General features: G+C 58.9%; 4 protein-coding genes across 4 annotated transcripts; all 4 read left to right on the top strand.

Annotated features, from left to right (window-relative positions):
• Window positions 1–1,941: 1,941 nt before the first annotated feature.
• Window positions 1,942–4,392, top strand: LMJF_33_2740 (putative translation initiation factor IF-2; the record flags this gene model as incomplete). Its single annotated transcript, XM_001685985.1, has 1 exon — window positions 1,942–4,392. One exon carries the CDS (start codon window positions 1,942–1,944, stop codon window positions 4,390–4,392), a length of 2,451 nt encoding a protein of 816 aa, XP_001686037.1.
• A 2,307-nt stretch (window positions 4,393–6,699) lies between these two features.
• On the top strand, window positions 6,700–10,137 carry LMJF_33_2750 (conserved hypothetical protein; the record flags this gene model as incomplete). The annotated part of the gene is made up of 1 exon (XM_001685986.1): window positions 6,700–10,137. The coding sequence occupies one exon, from the start codon at window positions 6,700–6,702 to the stop codon at window positions 10,135–10,137; it is 3,438 nt and encodes a 1,145-aa protein (XP_001686038.1).
• Window positions 10,138–11,871: 1,734 nt separating this feature from the next.
• On the top strand, window positions 11,872–13,938 carry LMJF_33_2760 (conserved hypothetical protein; the record flags this gene model as incomplete). Its single annotated transcript, XM_001685987.1, has 1 exon — window positions 11,872–13,938. One exon carries the CDS (start codon window positions 11,872–11,874, stop codon window positions 13,936–13,938), a length of 2,067 nt encoding a protein of 688 aa, XP_001686039.1.
• A 1,224-nt stretch (window positions 13,939–15,162) lies between these two features.
• On the top strand, window positions 15,163–15,894 carry LMJF_33_2770 (putative ubiquitin-conjugating enzyme; the record flags this gene model as incomplete). The annotated part of the gene is made up of 1 exon (XM_001685988.1): window positions 15,163–15,894. The coding sequence occupies one exon, from the start codon at window positions 15,163–15,165 to the stop codon at window positions 15,892–15,894; it is 732 nt and encodes a 243-aa protein (XP_001686040.1).
• Between the last annotated feature and the right edge of the window lie 2,588 nt (window positions 15,895–18,482).

The following is an 18,482-nucleotide window of genomic DNA, read 5'->3' on the forward strand; positions in this document are numbered from 1 at the left end:
CACAGGCGGGTTACCATTCCTCACCTTTCCATGGCCTTGTTCTTGCAGTCCCAGGAAGAGGCGACGATGTGCTGCCGCTACTCCTCGTCGCTGATGTGGTGTTCCTTGGCTTCTCTCCCTCTCTCGTTAGAGCCGTCACAAAATGCAGTTTGCTCTTTCTCTTTCCTTATTTAATATTTGTGAGCTTCTCTACTGTTGTGCATGCAGGATCGCATGCTTTGGCATGCTGTTGTCCTCTTGCCTTGTGTTTGCACCATCCCCTTCCGCTGCATCGCCTTTCCGCCTCATTCTTTCCCTTCCTGATACCGCGACACCTTCTCCTCGTGCGTTTGCAGTGTTTTTGTTTTTGTTTTGGAAGCTCTTATCGCTTCTCTTCCGACGTTGTTGCTGTTGTTGTCGGGGGTGGGAGGAGGCATAGTGATGCACTTGTCTGCCTAGGCGCGAGTCAGCGAGTGCGTCCGTCCAACATTGGGTAGCGTAGGAGGAGGGGTGGAGAGGCGGGAAAGAAAGCAGGTGCCTCCGAGCCGAGACTGGACCCATGGAAGAGCAGCAAAAAAGAGGGCCGCCGCCCACCCTCTGCCTCAACAATCACGCACACACGCACAAGCCTGAAGGGTCACTTGTTGCGTGTGCAGCCCCACGTACAGATACACGTCGTATGTTTATCGGGTTTGCATGTGTTGTCGTGTGTTTTGACGTGTTTGTACTTTTGTGTGCGCTTTTTTGCTCTGTGGTTTGTTTGTTTCCGGTGAAGCCACCCATGGCGCCCTTGTGGGGAGGCGTAGCGTGCGTGTGTGTGTGTGTGTGTGTGTGGGTGTGTGGGTGGGTGGGTGGGTCAATGTCTGGGCGAGAGACATCAATCGGTGTTCTTTCATGGATCGCCTAATGTCGAGAAGCTGATTGCGAAGCAGCAAACATGCCAGGCCGCGTCTCTCTGTGTGCAGGGCGGCTGGGGGTGGGGTGGGGCTCCCCCTTGAAACTTGTCCTCGTCCCTCCTTATGCGTGCATGTACGCTAGCAGATGCAGATAAAACTTTTGTGCAGTGATCGACTTAGACGCGTACGCGCCAACATGCACCAATGAGAGATATCCGTCATGCCGGGCATGCCCTCTATGGCGCAAAGCCGAACTGCACTAAAATCCCTCGCACTCCCTCCACTTTCTTCTCCCCCCCCTCTATCTGCGCACCCGTACCGCATCACAAAACCACGTGCACAAACAAATCTGTCGCCGGCTATCACTACCAACACTACAACCACCACGGCAACACTCGTTCGCCCCCCCCCCTCCACCGATTCGCAGCAGCAGTAGCAGCATCCGCGAAAAAAAAGGCTGAGCCGCCTACTTTCAACCCAAGCTTTCATCAGTTTTGTTTACCCTTATCTCTCTCTCTCTCTCTCGGAGTGTTTCCTTCTCTTCTCCCCCCTTTTTTGTTTGGTTTTTGTTGTGTTTTGAGCTCTTGCGCTTCACCCCTCTTGCTAACATGGTGCTCACCTCCCGACTCTCTGCATTGAACGCATAGAACTCTGCACCACCGCTCTCCTTCTCTCCGTCCCTTTTCCTCCGCTGTTTTGCTTGTTTGCAGTCGCAGCAACACAGACAACGCAACAGCGACAAGAATAACACAGAACAACGAGGACAACAACAAACAATCAGTAAGACCCGACACACCACAACGACGTCTGCATGTACATCCGTCCAGGTAGCGAGAGAAGCCGTCGTCCCCTTCTGACGAAGCGCCACTCGTCGACGCGCATTCACACACGCCAGCGAAACAACACCGACGCAGCGAAAAGCGTATGAGAGGAGCACGACAAGAGACCACACCACAGCTGACACCCTCATCTTCGTGTTTCTCTCACCCTCGCTAGTCGTGTGTGAGCCCTACCGCGTTCCCACCCTCGAACACCCACACCCGACCACACACCCGCCGCAGGAGCCATGCCACCAAAGGCGCCCAAGGGAGCCCCCAAGGCGGCCGCCAAGAAGGGGCCGCCGAACGCCATGCTGGCGAAGCTCAAGATGAAGATGGAGCTTCAGAAGGTGGAAGAGGAGCGTCTGCGCCTCGAGGCCGAAGAGGAGGAGCGCCGCATCCGTGAGGAGGAGAGGCTCGCTGAGGAGCAGCGCAAGTTCGAGGAGGCGGAGCGCCAGAAGGAGCGCGAGCGTCAGAAGGAGGAAGAGCGCCTGGCCCGCAAGGAGCGCAAGGCGGCTGGGAAGAACGACGCCCTCGACCGCATGCGCGCGGCTGGCATGATATTGCCCGATATAGATCGCATTCGCCATGATGAGGAGGTGCGCAAGGTGGAGGAGAACGCTGCCCCAAAGCCGAAGCCAAAGCCGAAGCCGAAGCCGGTGGTTGCCGCGGCGCCGCCTCCAGAAGAGGAGGAGGAAGAGGGGGAGCCGACGGAGCTGACAGAGTCGGAAGAGGAGATCGACGAGGACGACTGGGAAGCCGTCATGGAGCGCGATGAGCGTCGTGCCACCCGGCACACGAACAACGAGCGCATCCGTGCCGAGCGTGCTGAGCGCAAGGAGACCCGTAAGGCGGAGAAGCAGCGGATGGAAGCGGAGATTCGGTCGAAAAACCACGTTCTGGAGAAGGTGAGCAACCTGCGCTCCCCGATTTGCTGTGTGCTTGGCCACGTCGATACGGGTAAGACCAGCCTGCTGGATCGCATCCGCTCTACCAACGTACAAGGAGGCGAGGCCGGTGGTATTACGCAGCAGATTGGCGCCACCTTCTTCCCTCGCGAGTCCCTCGTGTCTGCCACGGCGGAGCTGATCAAGAAGCACAAGTGCAACCTGAACGTGCCGGGTCTGCTGGTGATCGACACACCCGGTCACGAGTCTTTTACAAACTTGCGCAGCCGCGGCAGCAGCCTGTGCGACATTGCGATTCTGGTGGTGGACATCATGCACGGTCTGGAGCAGCAGACGCGCGAGTCCATCCGCCTGCTGCGCGAAAAGCGGTGTCCATTCATTGTGGCACTGAACAAGGTGGATCGCCTGTTCGACTGGCAGCCGCACGAGAACATGGACATACAGCAGTCACTGGAGCTGCAGAAGGCGCACGTCCGCAGCGAGTTCCACACGCGCTGGTGCCAGGTGAAGAACGAGCTCTCCGCTGAGGGGCTAAACTCGGAGCTGTACTACAACAACAAGGAGGTGCGCAACGTTGTTTCGGTCGTGCCGACGTCGGCCCGCACCGGTGAGGGCGTGTGCGACCTGCTTCTGCTGGAGATTCAGCTCGTGCAGCAGTTCATGGAGGGCAAGGTGACCTACAAGGACGATTTGCAGTGTACGGTGCTTGAGGTGAAGCCGATCACGGGGTACGGCTTCACGGTCGACGTCATCCTCATCAACGGCGAGCTGCACGAAGGAGACGAGGTATGTCTGTGCGGTCAGAACGGCCCCATCTTCACGCAAATCCGGTCGCTGCTGACACCGCAGCCCCTGCGCGAGATGCGTGTGCGCGGCGAGTACATTCACCACAAGTCGATCAAGGCGGCAATGGGTGTGAAGATCTCCGGAAACGACCTCGAGTATGTCATCCCCGGTACCCAGCTCCTCGTTGTGCACGCGAACGACAACAAGGAGAAGATCGCCGAGCTGGTCATGAAGGATGCGACCAATATCAACGAGTTTCTGGACCCCGACGGCCTCGGCGTGAGTGTGCAGAGCAGCACCCTCGGCGCCCTCGAAGCCCTTCTGTCGTTCCTGAAAGGCATGAAAATCCCTGTGGCGAGCATCGCCATCGGCCCAATCTACAAGCGTCACATGCACCAGGTGCTATCGATGAAGCGGCGGGAGCCGCGCTACGCCGTGATTCTTGCATTCGACGTGCCGGTTTCCGAGGAGGCGCGCGAGATCGCGAAAAAGAACGACATCGACATCTTCGAGGCGAACATCATCTACCACCTCTTTGACAAGTTCACTCGCTACATAAACGAGTACGAGCAGCGCGAAAAGGACCGCCTGCGCTCTGTCGCGGTCTTCCCGGTGCAGCTGAAGATGATTGCCGAGTCGATCCACTCGACCGACCCCATCATCATTCCTGTCACAGTGGAGCGTGGTCAGCTGCGCCCCGGAACGCCACTGAGCGCGATTCGCAAGAAGGACGACAGCGTCGTCGTTATTGGCCGCGTGATGTCGATGGAGCGCGGCAACCGGCCAGTGGAGATCGGCACCCCTGGCATGGACCTGGCTGTGAAGATAAACTCCGGTGAGTCGGGCGTCACGGTCGGCCGGCAGTTCGACAACAGTGACATCATTGTGTCGCACATAACTCGCCAGTCCGTGGATGCCGTGAAGAAGTTCAAGGACGAGCTGAAGCCCGATGATGTGCTGCTGCTGGCCTCGCTCATCAAGGTGCTGAAGGTGCCAAACAAATAAGCACACAACTCGAGGAGCAGCGCGGGAAGAACAGCAAAACAAACGAAACACAAAAAAAGGTGTTGGTAGATGGAGAAGGAAGGCGAGAGGGATGGGAAGGGTAGAAGGGGTCTACACAGACACACAGAGGTAGGGCCGGCGGCGAACAACGAAAAAAAGCATGCGTAAGAGGAGGAGCGTGTGTCTGTGTGTGTACTGCTAGCTATATGGACCCGCACGTATGCGCGCAACGGCGTCGCTCTGCACGCCTGCTCGCATGTACTGGTGTGTGCGTGTTTTTTTTTCTGTCTATTCCTGTCGGGTCTCTTGTGGCGTGCAATCAAGTGCGCATACGGCTGTCGTCGCTCGCCACCGCCGTCGCCTCCTCCGCCTTACGTTGTCCCTTTCCCACCCCACGCATCCATCAATGAGGGCAACGTTTTCTCGCGCAGCAGTCGGCGCCTTCATTCTGCTTATCCTTTCCTCTGTCGCGGTCTCTTTACGTTTCCTCCTCATCTCTCCCTGCGTACGCGATGGCACCGGTGCCCTGCCCTTTTCATGCGGCGTTGCTTCTTCTTTCTGTTTGTTGTTGTGCCTTTTCCGACGTTTTGTTCCGCCTGCTCACACGTGTGCACCGCTCGCTCTCCTTTTCACTTTTTTTTCTGTGTTTGCTTTGGGTTTTTTTCTTGTTGTTCTCGACGGCCCCTTCCCCACCCCCACCCCCTACACACATACAGAGCCACTGTCATTACCCTTTCTTTTCGCCCCTCTATTCGCACACTCGACGTGTGCCGCGGTTGATGACGGCGGTGGCCGTTCTTGGAGAAGCACCCGTACTTGGTTCCTTTCCTTGCGTTGTATGTGATTTTAACATGACTCGTAACTAACGCCTCTACTCCTCCTCGGTGCCTCGGTTTAGTTTTGTTGTTACTTCTTGTGCGTGAGTGTGCTGCCTTTTTCTTGTTTTTTGTTTGTTTGTTAGACAGCACGCCTGTTGGTGCCGGCGCGTTCATGTCAACGGTTTTCGATCGCGGCGTTGGTGCGGGTGTGCGCGGAGGGAGAGGGGCGCGCGTGTGTTAATCGCTTCACACACGCGCCTCGCTCTTTCTCTCTCCGAAGTAACTTTATCTTATTTCTCGTGACCGTTGGTGTTTTGTTGTCTGCCTTCCTTTTTCAATTTCTGATATTGATTAGACGTGGATGCTCCTCTCCTTCCTCCTCGTTCCTCGTGCACGCACGTAAGCTCACGGAACACGACCACTAGACAAGGCAAACAACCAAGAACAAACACGCTCCTCGAACATGAGGATGTGAACTCGATGGCATCATCATTTTGGAGCAGCGTGCGCGTATGTGTGTAGGTGGTACTGCTGAACCCTTCCCCAATCCTTCGCTCATCAGTCAAACTAAGCAGACAAGCAGCCCCCCTCCCTCTCGAAACAAAAGAGGCTATCGAGAAATAAGCTGCACGAGGTGGAGAGTAAAGGTGATTGTTCTCACCGGCAGCAATGAGGCGAGAAGTAAGTATATATATATATATATAGCAGTAGCGGTGGCATATGCAGCGTCTACTGCACAGGATAACATGAGTCTTTCTACACACAACAAAACCGAAGCAGAAACAGACGACTGCTCAGAGTTTTCACGGCGGAGAGACCGGTCTCTGTGGCGCTGCCGCGGCGGGCCTGTGCTGCTCGTGGTAAGGTTGCGAGCGGCGGCCAGGAGGAAAAGGGAGCGAAATGCTGAATGGCAGCCAGGAGTGTACATATCTTGTGCGCCCCCTCCCCTTTTCGCTAACGCACGCCTCGCAACCTCCACTGATGCCCCGTGTCTTGTGGAGGTAGGAGTGCGCACAACGGCTACAGCGAACTAGCAGCCACCGTCAAGGCAGGCAACTTGAGATGCTGGGTAGCGGTGCCGGTGCCGCAATCCGAGCCGATATCGCGAGCTCTGCGCACACCCGCATCCAGGGACACACGGCTTTCCATCTATACCAGCATCATCGTGATCAATCAAGCGTAAGATTTGTATGTATCGGCCATCGCTCACACGCCGCCATTCGCTCATGCTTCCTCCTCTTTTCTCTCCTTACGCGGCTGCGCTGCCCTTCGCACTCTATCTACTGTGCCCTTCACTGTATCGGACCCGCCCCGCCCTGCGAGAGAGACGCACGCGTGCAACTCCGTTGAGGGGTGAGGGACGGGCTAGGGCCGTAGTGGTCACTAAAACGGCAAGGAATCGCTGCGCGTGTGGTGCACGGAGCCACACAAAGACCAGCTCCTGTGCACCCCATCTTCCTATCTTTCATTGGTGTGCTTTCGCTCAACCATGCTGACGCCGTCGCCCCTGGCGGACTCTGTGGTCCGCGCTGCCGCGTGGGATGACGGCGGGGCGGAGTTCATCTTTTCCGACGGCACCATTATGTCTTTTGTGGACAACATGAACACGTTCGTAGCGGTGCGCAGCAAACCTAGTGCTCGCGAGGCACGGCGGGCGGCGACTCACGCGGCCCGCCAGCGACAGCAGGAGGAGAGGCGGCAGCGGCTGTCGAAGGCAACCGCAGCCGCCGCAGTTCAATATGTGGACTCGATCAACGACCCCCAAGACGACGATGACGATAACCGCGAGCTGTGCTTTACAGCCTGGACGCTCAGCAGGGACGTGGGTAAGGTGCGGGCGGCTCTCCACATCTTCAACAGCCTCAGCGAACAGCCGCGGCTGCTGACGCCGCTGCTGCCTTCAGAAGTCCCTGCACCTTTTCTCTCGCCTTCCTTGTTGACAGCTAGCGCTTCGTCGGTGACACCGGCATATTTGATGGTGGGATCCTGTGGCGTGTGGCAAGAGCCGGGCCCCCCGATCGACACCCTGCTGCTGGAGCGGCGCGCTGACCTGTTCCGGCGGCACGTCGTGCTTGGAACCGTTCGCGAGTGGAGGCCTGTTTCCGCAGCCGTTTCGCAGCGGCAGCCGGGGGTTCCAAGCGCGGCGGGGTGCTCTCTACCGCGGTCAGCGTCATGTCTCATCGATGGCACGGCCGCAGCTCCGACTACTCTGGAGCGTGCGACACAGTTAAGAGTGGCAGAGCGCTCACCTGCGCGGACAGAGTATGGCGAGGATTCGAGTGTTGCACCCCCCAAGGAGGTGCCTGTTGGCACGGTACTCGAGCTATGGTGTGCTCTGCGCCGTGTCTGTATGACGGTCGCGGTGCACCGCGAAACCTTCACGGTGCGGTGGCCAGCGCCGGTGACCCGCAGCGACGGATCGAGACTACCGCCGTCATTTCACGCGCGAGACACTGCGGCATGGCATCTGTTACCAGTTTCGCCTAGCTGGTCCGCCCGCATCTCTACCGCAGGCTCCGCATCGGCGCCGCTGCTGTTCACATACATGGAGCAGACGTTCCCAGTGCGCGACCCACCAGATGCGTGGCGGACGATGCTGCAGCTGGCGCTACAGCTGGACGCAGAGCTTCCTGGAGCAGAGAAGGAAGGCAACGCCCCCAGTGCGGCATCAGCGTCACCGTCCCACACCACGGTCGGTGCACTGGGCACGGATCACGACGGCAATGCCGGCCGTTCGGCTTCCTGGCACGGCTGCTTGCCTGAACCGCACCGCTGGAGTGGTGCTCTGAACCAGCACTGTAACACCAACCCTTGCCGTTTTTCTCGACTGACTGCATCGCAGGCCGCGCACCTCGCTGCGCCGCGGACGACACGCGCCGTGGACGCGATGCGCGAGCTTCACCCACGCGGCACGCGACTTTGTTGGATGTACGAGGCGAACCACTGCGGTGCAAGTCGGGAGAGCCCATCTGCCGTGTACTGGTGTCTGCGGGGGTCCGCTGTAACCACACCCATCACGGGCAACCTCAGCGGTACTGCTGTCACGACAGGCACTTCGATGGCGGCGCCGCTTCGGGGTACCGAAGTGGTGGCGTGGGTAGCCGAAGATGGCAGCGTTGTGCGAACCACGCTCGAGGGGCAGGGCTACACAGTTAGACATCATCGTCTTCACTTGTCTTCGTCTTGTGTAACGGCACCGGCGCCGGCTGTTTATCGGCTCCAGGCACACGACACTGCGGCAGCGATGGCGGCAGTAGACAAGCGCCTGCCATCAACCATCACGCCACTGCGCTGCCACGTTCACGTGTCGCCCCAGTCCCCGTCAACGCCGTTGCATAACGGCGGTGAAGTGCTGCAGAGCTGCTGTGCCTTGTCGCCCAGCGCGATGCGGCACCTTTGTGGCGAGCCCAACTCGCGGTCCTCACCACGTGGCAACGCACAAAAAAAGGCCGCTGCCGCCGCTGCAGCATCAGCAGTCGCCGCAGCCTCTCCGGAGGCGTTTGCGGTCGCCGTCATTGACCCTCAAAGCCTCTACTGCTTGCTAGCGTCCTCGACGGACGGCCTACAACGAGGCTGCACCGCAGCCACCATCACTCCTGCGTGTGTGTGCTCTGCCGTGGCGGCGCTCAACACAACGTTGGTGTCAAGCGAACAACGTTTCCCTGGATACATGGACTCGCACTGCAACGCAGCAGCAGGAGCGCTCTCGTTTGCGTCGATGGGCAGGGGTGTCACCTGTGGGAGAGTGGGGCCTTTGCAAGCCAACGACGCGGTGCGCCGCCTGCGCTTCGGCCGCTACATCGCCTCTGTGGTAGACGTCGCCATTCAGCTGTCGCAGGTGAACTGTGCCGCCCAGCGTGCGGCTGACGCCGATAGGCTATCGACAGACCCGCCACGACTCGCTGCGTACTGTGGCGCCGGACCGGCAGCGACTTCGCCGTCGTGCTTGTCACCTAGTGCGCACGGCTTGTCATGCCGCAAAGGAGCCCGCTCAGCCGCGGCGACGACCACCTCCCGTAGCGCTTCCGCGGCCTCGGTTGTCTACTTGACAAGTCGGCTGGACGGCATCGGCACCTTCACAGCACTCACCAACGGCACCATTCGGGTCCACTTTGACGACCGCACCCTCCTTACACTTATCCCCGGCGTGAACGAAGTGGACGAGGAGGAACTGCTGGCGACGTGTGTGCTGCGCAACGCCACACGGTGTACAATGCGCGCGGCGCAGTGCCACCCTGGACACGCGATGCACCGCTACTTGGCCTACGCGCTCCCGTTTCGTCGGTACGTGTACTGGCGAGCTGTCAACCCGCATGAGCTGGCTGTCATGGACGGTGGATGTACTGGGGTCTCGTCCAGCGAACGACATGCGACAGCGCTGCAGGCGCAACCGCAGCAGCGACAGAGGCAAAGCCCCAGCGCCGCGGTGATGAATAGAGTCCTGCACACCACTGCCCGCGACGACCCTTCTGCGTCACTGACCAGCGTCTCCGCAATGGAGGCAGGCGCGTCTCTGATGGAGCCCCCGCTTGTGGATGAGTCTGTATGTCTCCTGCCGAGCTTGCGGTCGTGCTCCTTGGCCACATCCTTCAGTGTGCCGGGTGACGACGACGACGACCGCGTTGCAACCGTCTTGAGCAAAGCCGTTCGGGCTCCAGATGTGAAGAGTGAGCCACCACGCTATCCGCTGCCCAGTGACCCGACGTGTTCTCCGCGAGTCTGCCTCTCCACCTCCAATGCCGTAACATCTCAAGGCAACTTGAACGGCACTGGCCCAGCATGGGGACTGGTAGACACACAGCGAACGGTGCAAACATACTACGATGCCGAAGTGGCCGAGGCTGCGGCGCAGCAGGTCCGACTGCAGGAGCTCCTTGATCAGAACGAGGCCCTTTCCAAATCTACCCGAGCTCTTCTGCGCACCTAGATATGGGGTGGTGGTGGAGGGTGAAGGAGAAAGATCGCAGTGGAGAAGCCGTGGCTATGAAGCACGCGAATTTCGTGTTTGCGCGTGTGCGTGGGCATGCGCTTCATTTTTTTTGCATTCTGGCTAGATGCAAGTGAACTTCATAGATTCCGCGGCGGAGGAGGGAAAGGGAGGAGGGGCACGCACACGCACGCACACACACACACACACACACAGACACAGACCCAAGCCCCTGTGCCCATTCTCCTCCCATGCTTGTCTCTGACCGACACGAGGTCTTCGCTCTCTGTACGCTCTCTGGGCAGAGAAGACACCACCAAAGAAAAGCACTCGCTTGCGCCCGTTTACAAGTGCGGCAATGACTGGGGCGAGGCGTCGATGTGCCTGGGCTGCATGCGTCGTCTCCATTGCGCCTCCTGCGCTCCCCACCATGCAAACGGAGAGGAGGGACGTGTGCATGTGTGTGTGGGGGGGAGGGGGGGTGCATGCCCCTGACGCGCGAGCTAAAACGTGCAGCACGCACATTGAAAGGGAGAGGCAACATCCTCCTCACAACATACGCACACATGCAGGAGTGGCGGAGGATGACGTTGGACAGGAGTCTGCCTGCTGCGCAGGTATGCTTTATATGGTCAAGGTAAGTGGGTTTGCTCAATGGGGCAAGCGGAACCCCGGAAGCATCGCGTTGTCGGACGGCGAGGTCACTGATGCCAATGCACCTCCCCCTTCTTCCACGGTTTTCGCTCCCATAGCATATACGTCATGCTAGTACCTCCTCACGTGTCACCTTGTCCGCTGTCCACCGTCTCTACTTCTCTCCTCTCCGCTGCCGTCGCACATGGTGTTCTCCGTGGTGCGCCGCCGTTTTGCATCATCGGCCTCTCCGCCCTCCTCGTCCTCCTTTTTCTTTTCGTTTTTGTTCTGCCCGTGAATGGGAGCGGAAGGGAAGGAAAGGGCCCTGCAGGAGGGGCACCGCGTGAAGTCACTTAACACGAGGGAGGGGAGAAGAGCGTCAGCTGCTCAGCTCGGCGCTGAAACTCGGTACTAGCTTGGCACCTAGCGTGCGCACGCACAGCCCCGAGGATGGATCCCCGAGCGTACGGCAATGCGGTGCATTTTTCTGCGACAATTCCCTCCTCGCGGTCTTCGACTGTCGCGTCCACATTTGCGAAGGCCACAGCGAACTCGGCAGTGGCGAAGGGGAGCAATAATGGCGCGCTGCCGCCCAGTAGCGCCGATTTTCCTGCTATTGGCCACTGTGGCGGGCCGTTGGCGGACGACAGAGGCGGTGCCCACAGGAATTGTGCAGCTTCCAGGGTGCTGTTTCCTACATCGACGACTGCCGCCGTGCGGCCGATGCCGATGGCACACTCCCCTGCGGAGGTCGAGCGTGCCAGCGACGCCTCCAGCAGGTACAACCGGCACTCCTCTCACACCTCCCCTTCCACGGATGCTGTTCTTCTACATTCACACGGAGGGCCGCCGCTTCACCTTTTGCGCTGCAGTGGGGATCAGGAGGAGCCGGCCCGCTCCGACAGTGGCGGCGGATCAAGCCTCGGGCAAGGTGTCCACGCAGAGTCACTATCATTGGCATTTCCGCAGCCTGTGGTGCCGCAGACGCAGTTGTCGCCTTTGCCGTCGCAGCTGAAGCCCGTGACAGAAGATGCACGGCCGAACGGGGGGTATGCGCGCGAGGCGTTCTTATCTCCGCGCAGCATCAGCGGAAGTGAGCCCATGGACAGTGGCACCTCATCAACTTCACAGCCGCTGCCGCCGCCGCGAATGAGCCCGTCGTACGCGGTACACCGTGTGCTACCTCGCATGGTGCACCCGCAGTTCACCAACAATTCGCACATCTTGCTCCCGCAGCACGGCACATCGAAATCGGGTTCTCCGGCTCACGCGTACCGTCCTTGCGACTGCTCGCTGTCGGCCCATACCTCGCAACCCCGCTCACCGCCTCTGCCACCCCTCAGCAACACCGTAGGTGTGGCGGCGCCCCCTTGCGAACCGTCAATAGCTGCTGCCACAATGGTCGTGCATCCCATGCGGGCAAAAGGAAGCGGCAATGAAGTCACCTCGCCGCGGCTCTCACAGAAGCCTCGTCGACCACTACCCCACCAGACTGCTTCTCTGAGCCCACGGGACTTTGTAGCTTCGCCGTCTGGCGCTCAGCTGCCGACAGAGCTCACAGAAGCAGAATCGCCCAAGCAACCTCCCGAGGCGCTCAGCGCGAAGCCCGACGCGGTGTTCGACTGCGCCGCCGTTGCCGTGGTGCCGTCGACGTCGAGCTCATTCTCTTCGCAGCTGGAGGAGGGCAGCGGGCAGCTGTTCGGCGCAGCGATGCAGCAGCGGAAGCCGCACACACTGCTGACGTCAGCCCTTGCGCTCGCCAATCTGCATGACGGCGACGACAGGAGGAATGTAAGCGGGGCCTTTGCGCCGTGTCTTATGCCGGTGTTTTCGCCATCACACCAACATCCACGCCACCAACACCACCGTCGACCTTCCGCAGTAGCATTTCCCAAGGCGGCGACGCTGGTGATGAGCGGCGAGTATGGTACGCGAGACTTTCAGCGCGGGGCATGGGTGTTCTTGCTTGCCCGCCAGGAGCGCCTAGCGCGCGAGCTACTGGAGGCTGAGGAAACGAGCGAGGCGCTGCGGTGTTTGCCGGCGTCATGTGCGGCGTGGTGCACCTACTACCGCCCTACCTTGGGCAGCGCCGAACGCGGTGCGGTCCACCTGACTAGCAGCACAGACGTGGACATATCCCTGTCTTCAGGCGTGTCCACCGCCTTGACAGCGCTGTTCGCCCCGTCCACCGTGATGCTGTCTGATACGGGCGACGTGGCTGCTTCCTGTGAGGCGACTGCTGATGCGTCTCTTTCCCGCTGTCGTCTTGCGGACAAGGCGGAAGGGCAGCGGAAAGGCGCGAAAACACCCACGCCACCACCACACCCGGCGCTCGCGGTGGCTGTCTACCGGCTCGAACTCCTGGAGAGCATCCTTCGCGATGAAATCAGAACAGAGGAGGACGAAGCATTTCACATCTACCTTGAAAAGTCGTTCAGGTACGAGCATCGACTGCTCACCGTTGGTACCTTGCCGCTTGAGCGGTTCCTGCGCAGCTGGATCGCCATTCGCCGTGCGCGAAGGCTGCGCCACGCCCTCCAGCGGGGGAAGGTGGGGGACATGGAGCAAAAGGCCCGTACGGCGCTACATGCGACGAGCCAGACACTGCAGCGGCGCTCTCAGCTGATGGTGGCGGCCCTTGTCGAGCAAGAGCACTACTACCGCTGCTCTTTAGAGCTTCTCTACACGCAGGATGCGGCGTGGACTGGGGTGGTGCTGCTGCGCTTGCAGGAGCAGGTCGAGTGCTTCCCACTTGCGTTCGGCGCCGTCATGAGTAGAGCGCGCGTATGTGGGCGAATGCAAGGAGCGACGCTGTTCTCCAACCTTGCGCTGGCCGAGCAGGCAATTCGCGAAATGATCAGCGCTGAGGAAGCGCGGCAACGTGCTGCATTCCCAACCGAGCTTGAAATGCGCATAGTGAGCCACGTGCGAGAGCCACAGGCACGCAAGAAACTGGTCGATCGCGAAGCCGCCGAGCGCGCCGTGGTGCATCAAGTGGTTGGCGCGCTGCAAACTCACTACAGCCTCCGGGAGGTGGAGATCGAGGAGGGCATCGAGCGTCAATACTGGCGGAAGCAGCTGATGCAAATCGGCATCGATTCTGTCGTCGCGAGCGCAACGCCGCGGCCCCTGCGTCGTGATGTGGTCGCAGCCAAAGTGGAGCTGTGAAGGTGCGGGAACAGAAAACTGGGCAACGGGTGCGCGCCCGTCTGCTTTGGTGCTCCTTCACTGACGTACGCGTACATGCACCGCCCCGCCGTGTCCTTTCAAAACTGCATCTCCGGGTCTGTGATGTGGCGCACGTGCACGAGGGCGTTGTGGATGCTCTTCGCTGTGCGTGCGCATGTGTGTGTGTGTGTGTGTGTGTGTACCGCCTCGCTCTTATCTTCGTCTCTTGTACTCCTCTTCCTTTTTTTTCTCTTGACGAGGAACCAAGCGGAGAAGCGATCTAACCGATGAACCACAGCGTCTGTCAGTCTGTTTGTCTGTCTCTCTCTTTCTCTCTCTCTTTCATGGAACTTTATTTTACATGTACAGGTGTAACGCATCTCTATCGATGTGAATATTGCTACTGTCTCTGGTTGTGTGCCCCATCGAGCAGCGCAAACGCCGCGGGGAGAGAAAACAACAAAATCCCCCCCCCCTCCCCTCCCCCGAAGAAAATATGCGCCGCCCGAACGTGGACGAATGTGCCGCTGCTCCTGTGTACTAGTTGGCAGGTGGTGAGCGAGAGCGATACAGGGAGAAGGTGTGAGCACCTCTCTCCGTCGGACATGAGATGCAAGAGGAAACGAACAGGACGGGAAGCTGGCAGAGCCGGGTTTACTCCGTCTTTTTACAGCCTACCGACTCTACTCAACTTGCACAAGCGACAACGTGTCAGCTGACTTCCCATGATGTGCTGTGTGCTAGTAGAATACGCCTACGTGCGACAGTGACAAGATGCCTTCCTTCCAGCTGCTCTTAGAGCTCTCAACCCCTCCCCTCCGCCCACACACACACACACACACACACACACGCTCTTGTTCCTTGCCCTCTGTCTGTGTGTATGTATGGGTCTCCTACGGATCCCTTTAACCCCTCGCAGAGCTCTCGACTCTCCCGCCGCTGCTCGACGGGATCGCGCATACACGCAAAAACACAAGAAACGAAAAACATCTTTGAACCTTCGAACGCACGCTTTCAGGCGCACGATAGAGCATCAGTCGCCTTTATCACTAGCTCGGTTGGCGTCGTTGCCCTTCCTCGACCATCGGCTCTTCCCTTTTTCTTTCCCACACTCTATCTCGCTCTACCGCTAGCTTTCGGTCGTTTGCCGGGCAGCATTTTTATAAAGACACACACACACACGCGCACACACACAAAAACATCGCTGCGAAGTAGGACGGGGTGATGCCTCTGACAGCGGCTGGCATGCGGACGCTGATGCGTCAGATGCAGGAGGTGCAAGAGCACCCCGTCGACGGTGTTCAGGTGCGTCCTTCGGACTCGATGAACGAGTACCACTTCGACGTTGACGGTCCGGAGGGGACGCCGTTCGCGGCTGGCCGCTTTCATGTTGTTCTCATTTTTGACGAGCAGTATCCAGAAGTGCCGCCAAAGGGCTTCTTCCGCACCAAGATCTTCCATCCCAACATCTCCGAGCGTGGTGACATCTGCGTGAACACGCTGAAGCGTGACTGGTCCCCGATGCTTGGGCTGCGTCACATCCTTGTCGTCATCCGCTGCCTTCTGATCGAGCCGAACCCGGAGAGCGCGTTGAATGAGGAGGCTGGACGGCTGATCTTGGAGGAGTACGCGGCATACGAGCGCAAGGCTGCCATGTACACCGCCATAAACGCCGCGCGTCCGAACGGGGTGCCGCGGTTCACACTTCCCGAGGTCAAGGCGGAGAAGGCGTCCGGCTCGGTCACGGCGTGTGCCTCGGCTGGTGCCGCTGCGGACAGCGGCGCCAGCGCCACAGCTGCTGCTGCTGCTGCTTCAGCATCGTCCATGGCAAACGGCGGCGCACCATCGACTGCCACGCGCGGGCTGACCCTGTCGGAGGCGAACTGCCACCCAGGTTCAGCCACAGCGGCCGAGAAGGCCGAGAAGTCGAAAAAGAAAGCGCTGCGCCGCATCTGAGCGAAACCCAACGCGCTTGAACCCCGATTGTGTGTATGTCTGTCTGCTAAGATGATGTAGTTCAGCGCTGTACGTCTGGATACCCGCACGTGTCGATGCCGCACCGCATCAGTGCATGGGAAACCCAACAAGAGTGCGGCGACACTCTACTCCTTTTCTATGTTTCCAGTTTATGATGGCCCTAGCGCCGTTTTTTGCGGGGTGTGTTGTTGTGCATGCTCCTTTGTTGTACAGCTCCCACCTCGCCCTCTCCACTCCCTCTCCGCGTGCTCTCCATGTGGTGGTGGTGATGATGATCTTTGTCCCTGTACTCATCTTTTTCTTTGACGATGTTTTGTTTGCGAATGCGCGTGTGCGTGTTGGCACGTCTCCATGTACGCACCCGCCCTTGTGCCGCGGAGACGATGGACGACGCCAAAGGCGTCTCGGATACACGCACATGGGGCCTGTGTGCAGAGGGGAGGGCAAGGGGAAGGCGACGAGGACAAGCCTACACGCATGGAAGAGCATGTCGAAGAGAGCGGTTGGGAGAGAGGGCCGTGCCCTTTCGCTGCCCATTCTCTCTCGCTCACTCTCTCTCTCTCTCTGTGTTGTTCTGTCACCGATGAGTACACTGGGATAGAATGCACCTCCAAGGGGAGGGCGAGGGGGGTGGGCTGCCGCTGCCGACTTTTGTTGTTTTCTTCCTAATTCGCTAGACCTCCTCAGCTGTTATTATTGTTCGTTGTTCATGTGGCTGCGCGCGTACGTGTTGGGTCCCACTTCCGTTTTTCTCTTTCCTTCTCGCTGTGTCTCCGTCCTTTGCCTGTATCGTTGTGAGCTTTCTGTTTCTCTTCTTTGAGCACCGTGCAAGACTGTTAACGCTCCCGGTTGACGTTTTTCTGTGCCCTGCCCCACCCAGCCAGAGCCGCACATACACTTGCTCAATGTCCCTTCATGTGTATCATGACCTGATGGTAGCGGAGATAGCCAGCGTGATCTACTTTCCCGCTCCCTCGCCTTCTTGTCTTTTTTGTTTGTGTTTCCGTGGCTCTCTCGTCTCCTGCCGTGAGAGATGCGACAGATAAGGCCCGGCGAGCGTTAAGGAAAAAAAGTACGACACGCGAATGCGAAGCAGCTGAGACCCGCTTAGCGTTCGTCCTCGACCTTCTCCTCCATCGGTTTCCGGGCACGCGTCACACGGCAGCCGAGAACCGCCCCGCCCCTCCATCCACCTCGGCCATGAGCTCGAATGGGGGAGGCGGGGAGGGGGGGGGGGGCAAAAGAATGTGAGGTGAAGCTCGCCAGCTGAAGCTGGTGCACCAACCACCAACTGGACTCACATTCGGGGACAAATTTGGCATTGGACTGCCTTCTTTCTTTCTCTTCATTTGGCTTCTGCAGAAGATGGCATGTCTCTCATTACGCCTGGTTAAGCGCGGTGCTCCCTCTGCCCCTCAGCATCCGCGGGCCCAGATACAACATCACCGCCACCGTCACCGCCTCCCCATCTCCTCCTCGTCCTCCTACCCTTTTGTTTCGTTGCCGAGGTTGCGGGCATGCACGCATCTACATCCACAATCAAATAAACAGCGCAAAACGGTCTACTCCACATCTACGTGCGCGAACAGCGAACGACAAGCCAACCACTCCTGCTAGTATTGTTATCACATATATTTATTTATGGGCAGGCTCCCTCTCTCCCTCTATTTCTCTCTCACTTTCTATGTTGTGAATGTTGCGCCTCATCTCACCGCGACAAAGGCTTATACCCGTGTGTATGTGTGTGTGTGTGTGTTTGCACCTAGGTCAACGCTGCTCTCTCGCGCGCGCTAACCCGAAGCGCTGTTCTGCCCCTCCATCGCCTTTCCTACCCTTTACCAACACAGCGCTAGGCGTTCACGATCAGCGCTGTGCCTGCGTGTGTTTCTTTTTTCGTCCCGTCGCTGTTCGCAGCCTTGCTTCTACCCCCTGCGGAAAGGGCTGCCCTCGTCGCATGGAAAAAGATCGAGCGACCGACGCAGCGCTCATTGCTGAGTTTTATAGCACCCTCGCCTCTGGATTTGTGGCTTCTCGTCCGGCGTTTGGGCGACTGTGTGTGTGTGTGTGTGTGTGTGTGTCCGTCGGTGTTGAGGCTCGTGTAGCTCTCAGTGGCGTGACGTTGAAAGGAGCGTACTGAGACAACGACGAGTCCCCTGCGATCCATGTGTGATGGGGCTATCGTGCTTGCGTACGTCTGCTTTCTCGTCTTCGGCTTCTTGACGGGCTTTGCTCTGTTTGTGCGTGCGTGTTGGTGTGCGAAACACTTCTTTTAATTCGGTTTTCCGTCAGCGCACTTGTCACCACTACCCCTCCCCCTTCCTCTCTAGACCTCTCTCTCTCTCTCTCAGTCTGTGTGTCTCTTTTCTTCCGCTCTACCGAACCGTATAGACGTTCGTATTGGCTCGCTGCTTCTCCAGTCCAACCAGAGGTGGCACTTGAGTGTCTGTGGGTTAATGTGCAGCGGTACGGGCTTCACCCGTCGCACCTTCCATTCCCTCCCTCTTTTCTCTGCGGTCGTGCTTCTCTTGTGTTGCGGTGTGCAATTCATCTCACTTTGCGTCGACGTT

This window comes from Leishmania major, chromosome 33 (genome assembly GCF_000002725.2).
Source record: "Leishmania major strain Friedlin complete genome, chromosome 33".
In the NCBI taxonomy this organism is placed as follows: domain Eukaryota; phylum Euglenozoa; class Kinetoplastea; order Trypanosomatida; family Trypanosomatidae; genus Leishmania; species Leishmania major.